This window comes from Arachis hypogaea, chromosome 12 (assembly GCF_003086295.3).
Source record: "Arachis hypogaea cultivar Tifrunner chromosome 12, arahy.Tifrunner.gnm2.J5K5, whole genome shotgun sequence".
In the NCBI taxonomy this organism is placed as follows: domain Eukaryota; kingdom Viridiplantae; phylum Streptophyta; class Magnoliopsida; order Fabales; family Fabaceae; genus Arachis; species Arachis hypogaea.
The window spans coordinates 7,987,300-7,992,780 of NC_092047.1; the positions used below are offsets into that span (position 1 = coordinate 7,987,300).

The 5,481-nt window shown below is 37.7% G+C and overlaps 2 protein-coding genes across 2 annotated transcripts; one reads left to right on the plus strand and one right to left on the minus strand.

Moving 5' to 3' along the window:
* Window positions 1-1,358: 1,358 nt before the first annotated feature.
* LOC140176602 (uncharacterized) lies at window positions 1,359-1,900 on the plus strand. The gene is made up of 2 exons (XM_072208126.1): window positions 1,359-1,840; window positions 1,894-1,900. Exons 1-2 carry the CDS (start codon window positions 1,359-1,361, stop codon window positions 1,898-1,900), a joined length of 489 nt encoding a protein of 162 aa, XP_072064227.1.
* Window positions 1,901-1,926: 26 nt separating this feature from the next.
* LOC112729597 (uncharacterized) lies at window positions 1,927-3,073 on the minus strand. The gene is made up of 3 exons (XM_025779766.2): window positions 3,003-3,073; window positions 2,167-2,619; window positions 1,927-1,947 (listed from the first exon to the last, which is right to left on the minus strand). Exons 2-3 carry the CDS (start codon window positions 2,545-2,547, stop codon window positions 1,927-1,929), a joined length of 402 nt encoding a protein of 133 aa, XP_025635551.1. The 5' UTR covers window positions 2,548-2,619; window positions 3,003-3,073.
* Between the last annotated feature and the right edge of the window lie 2,408 nt (window positions 3,074-5,481).

The window sequence follows — 5,481 nt, forward strand, 5'->3', positions numbered from 1 at the left end:
AGGAAGAACAATTTATGCTATGTATAGAGATGCATGCTTCGCCCTTGGACTCTTGCAAGATGACAAAGAATTCATTGATGCAATTAAGGAAGCAAGCTCATGGGCCTCAGGATCATATGTTAGGAGGTTATTTGTCATTCTATTAACATCCAACAATATCTCAAGACCAGAACATGTCTGGGATAGATGTTGGCATGAACTCTCAAATGATATTTTGTATCGACAGAGAGCCGTAATGAACATGAGCGGTGAGTTTTTATTAATTACAATGATAAAAGTTCTTCTTTATTGATCATTTTTAGTTTGATTGAATTTTTACAGTATCATATAATATGCAGAGTTAACAATGTCAAATGATGAGATTAAGCAGTTGTGCTTAATGGATATAGACAAGATCTTACATTCCTATGGTAAAACCTTGAAAGACTATCCTCCTATGCCTTTAGCAACTGACGTTGATAGTTCTTTGTTAACCGAAAGGGTTATTAGGGAAGAGCTAAACTTTAACAGGGATGATTTAAAGAAAAATACCTCAGACATGTTAGCCATCGCAATACCTGACTAGAGATATGCATTCGATAAAATTGTTACAGCTATCTATTGTGATGAAGGGGTTTTTTTCTTTGTGTATGGTCATGGGGTACTAGAAAAACATTTCTCTAGAACTTTATGTCTGCTAAGATTTGCTCAAAGGGTGATATAGTGTTAAACGTTGCTTCGAGTAGTATTGCATCTTTACTTCTTCCCAATGGAAGAACGACACACTCAAGGTTCAAAATACCGCTGAATATAACTAAGGATTCTGTATGTAACATCAAACCTGATTCTCCTCAAGCAATGTTGCTGTTGAAAGCCAAACTTATAATTTGGGATGAGGCTCCAATGTGTTAGTAGGTACTACTATGAAGCACTTGATAAATGCTTGGGTGATATCATGAGGTGTTCTCCAACATATAGCAAAGATTTGCCCTTTGGAGGAAAAGTAGTTGTACTAGGTGGAGACTTTAGACAAATTCTTCCTATCATTTTACAAGGATCGAGACAAGATATCGTTCATTCAGCCATAAATTCGTCTTGCCTTTGGAAGTTTTGTCAGGTGCTCAAACTAACAAAAAACATGAGACTCTCTGTAGGGACGACTGCTTCAGATTAAGATGAGACAGAGCAATTTGGTGAGTGGTTATTGAAAGTTGGTGATGGTCTAATATGTGACAATATGGATGGTGAATCTGAGATATGTCTTCCAGGAGATATTGTTATTCCTTCTTCGGACCAAGCATTTGATGAGTTGGTTCATTTTTCTTATCCAAATATTTTGAAAAACATGTCCTCAAAAGGATTTTTTCAAAGCAAGAACTATGCTGGCTCCCACACTAGACATCGTTGAAGAGGTCAACAACCATCTGATGGCTATCATTCCTCGAGGAAAAAAATTATATCTTAGTTCGGATTCCATTTGTATGGATGAAGGGAATATGGAGAGTCAACTAGATCTCTATAGTCCTGAATTACTGAATAGCATAAATTACTCTGGTTTTCCTCCACATAAATTAATACTCAAGGTTGGTGTTCCGGTGATGTTACTGAGGAATATTGACCAATTCAGTGGTCTTTGTAATGGTACAAGGCTACAAGTTAGGAAGTTTGGAAATCATGTCATAGAATGTGAAGTCTTAACGGGTAACAATATTGGTCATATTGCTTTGATTCCAAGAATGAATATGGTACCAACAAATGAAACCGTCCCAGTTAGATTCCAACGAAGACAGTTTCCCATAATAGTATCATTTGCCATGACAATTAATAAGTCTCAGGGACAAACTTTATCTCATGTTAGATTGTACTTGCCCAAACCAGTTTTTACACATGGCCAACTATATGTGGCACTTTCAGGAGTTAAGAGTAAGAGAGGTTTAAAAGTTTTACTTATGAATCACGTAGGAATGTCTGCAAATTCAACCATCAATGTTGTTTATAGAGAAGTCTTTGAAAAAAATAGGATTCTAATGTAAATATTTTAATTTTATTTTAAATTCTATATCAGTGTATAATTATTTTACTTTAAAAAATATAAAATAATTATTACTCACTTTTTAAGTTAAACTTTGATTTTGAGAATAATTTTATAAATTTTTTAAAATAATAATTATCAAGTCCTGTTTTGACAGTGTTCCCTAATGCATTCCCATTCTCAAGTCCTGTTGCATTTGCTATTGCACCCACTGGACCACCATTTACTTGACTTGAGCCTGTAGCTGCACTTCCAAGCCCACTTGGAGCTTCAGTACCTTGCTTGGAATCCTCCATTGAATTGGTTTGGGCTTCTGGTTGCATAGCATTAGGATCCTCAGCATAAGCATTCCCGTCGCCAGTATTCGAATAACCTAAGGCATAAGCTGAATTGGCTTGAGTAGCAGCCTCTGCAGCAGGCTCAGCAACAGTAGAAGCTGCTTCCTGAGTAGGGTTTGAGGCAGAGTCACCAAACCTAGTAGCAGCATGTGTCTCAGCTGCAGGTGCTTCGGCAACTACTGTTTCACTATCTCCCATAGTTGAATAAGCAAGCCTTCACCTTCAAAGGCTTAATGAATCAAACAAGCAAATAGTAACGCGGTAATAATCCTACAGAAAAAGTTAACTAGCAGGTTAGAAATGGAAGGACAAAACTAAAGAAATTCATTGTTGTTCTCACTATGCAGTGTTGCTCTAAATGCAAACATAGTTTCCCTAAATTATATATACAAGCATACAAACAAAAAGAGATAATTCATCGCATTCTACAAAGGCTTGGAGCTGAATTAAATAGAATTCCTAAAATCTAGGAGTGCAACGAAGAGCGCATCACAAAATCACAGACTCACAGTAACAAGAATTCTAGGTACAGCATTTGGATTCAGAGCAAACATAATCATCAATTAGTACAAAATTTGAATTCTAATAAATAGCTACGACAAAACCTGGCTTAGGTTTTTCAGATTCTAAACCCTAATCGACACTGCAAGTACCTGAAGAGAGAGAGTGAGAAATTCGCAGAGAGTAAAGCCTTCTCTTTCTTCTTCAGCAACACAATCTGAAATTGGAAATTTAGAAATTATCAAACTAAGCCTGAATCAAGCTAAAATGAATTAAACTCACCTTGCGAAAGAATAAGCAAGGAGAATGCACTTCGTTGGTGAAAACAAATTCAGGAGCAGCAGTGACCACATGAACATCATGACCAGCAAGGATTAGATGCCTCACCACCTACATATATATACATGCAATTGAAATTGAAATTGCAATTCAAACTTAAGTGCAATGCAATATCCAAATAATGAATCATGGACGACAATGACAATGAGAATGAGGATGAGAAATGAGAGGTTACCTCCGCAACACGAGTTGCGTGGCCAAATTCATGACCAGTGACATAGTAAGCAAACACCATTTTCTGTGTGGAATAAACAGCAGCAACACTATCGCCATCATACTCTTCCTGCTGCTTCATCCCCATTTTAATCCCCATTTTAATCGCTACCATTTTAATCGCTACCATAATTTTTTAGCAGCCACACGTTGTTGCAGAGCCAATCCAGGAAGCAAGACGGAGTTGAACATCGGCGATTCGAGGCGAGGCACGGTGAGACAAGGCGAGACGAGGCGATGCAATGGGCAAGACAGACAAGCGGAGCAGAGCACCCGTGGACCGTGGACCCGTGGACGATGCAGACGGACGATGACCACCCAACGACGGACAAGAACGACGCCACGGAAGACGGCAGCAGAGTGCGACGGAGGAGAAACTCAATTTGGATCTTAGGAAACTAACTTAGGGGCTGGTTAGGGTTTTTTAATTTGGGCACAAAATGCAAAGGGTACTATTGGTATTTTAAAAAAATAAAAGAGATCTTAATTAATTATTTTAATTTAATTATAAGAATATTCGATTTTTAACAGAATATTCTGTTATTTTAAACAGATTTGTGACGGTAGGGACTAAATTAAAAAAAAAATAACGTATAGGGACCCAATTGAAAAGAAAAAAATATAGGGACCTAATTGAAAATTCGGTGAAACTATAGGGACCTGCAGAATAATTAACCCTTATTTTGTACTTTTATTTTAAATATCGAAGCATATAATTTTTTTTTTTTTACTTTTATAAATTTTTTCGTGCGGGATCATACACTAGTTTATATATATAAAAACTAATCATAGCTATAAAATATATTAAGCTTATAGCTATAATTAATGACTATAATAAATATATAATTATATTAGTTATCAATTATTTTAATTGTTAATTTAGTATTAATTAAAAATTTATTATTTTTTATTTTAAAGCAAATCAAACATATCATTATAACTATTAAATAAATGGGTAAAAAACCCAAATGAGCCAAGGGGAGCTCATTTTTACCCAAATCCGCCAAATCAAATTTTGATACATCAATCCACCAAAGACCAATTATATATAATTCGAATCGATACGATTCGAACTCAATTTCAACGTAGTTCGAATTGAGTTAATTCGAATTATGGCCAAATAATGTGCCTTCATAATTCGAATGAACTTGCATCATTTTAATGAAGCATAGTTCGAATTTAATCAATTCGAATTACTAGTATCACCAGCGTAGAGAGGTAGTTCGAATCTTCTTGATTCGAATTAGTATGGGTTGCTAACTATGTGTAATTCGAATTGATATGATTCAAATTATATATATATGGTGCGAAAGAAGTTGATTCGAATTACTATGAAGGAGATGTCTATATATATGATATGTACGTGAGTTGCTCTCAATAGAGGGATCACATGGCTAGTGAGGATAGTTTTCTAGTGTTGGTTCACCACAGAGGATCGATTAAGAGAAAAACTCGATCTGGTGTGAAGTTCACCGATAAGGATCCTCTCTGTATTATTGTGAGGCCTACCACGAGCTATGATGACCTTGTTAGCTCTGTACTGCTAAAGCTTGGTCTGGATGGTCTGAAAAGGGTTAAGAAGTTTTTCGATCGCATTCCAACGACAGTGCTCCAAGATACCGTGAAGTATGATTGTTTCACGATCGGGAGTGATGAGGACTTGCAGGTCATGTATCATTGTCGCCGGCAGTTTCCCGAGGTCAGGACACCGGAGCTGTTGGCAAAGTTGGTTGATGTGGTATCCAGCTCGGGGGGTTCGAACCGGAATACTCACACTTTAGCCACGGTGGCCGGTTCTAGTTTGAGACCGGCCATTGCTTCTTTGTCTGTCCCTGCGTACGAGCCACCGACCCAGCCTGTGGCCTCCCCTTCGTTCGCTGCTGACCTTAGGGGCAATGTCGGCGACGAGGTTGGTACAGGGGAACATCTTCCGACCTCATTACATTGTGCTACACCGGCTGGTGTTGGAGACGGATTTCTTGATGATCCAGATGACGATGATGTTGAGCCAGATCTGATTGCCGATGACAGTGGTGACAACCTCAGAGCGACTGACCCGAGAGGGGCCGCAGGTGGATC

Coding starts and splice junctions, on each gene's coding strand:
- LOC140176602 (XM_072208126.1), top strand. CDS start 1,359: ATGCTGGCTCCCACACTAGACATCGTTGAAGAGGTCAACAACCATCTG.
- LOC112729597 (XM_025779766.2), bottom strand. CDS start 2,547: ATGGGAGATAGTGAAACAGTAGTTGCCGAAGCACCTGCAGCTGAGACA. Junction 1,948..2,166: donor GGAATGCATTAGGGAACACT/GTCAAAACAGGA, acceptor TTGAATTTGCAG/ACATTCCTACGTGATTCATA.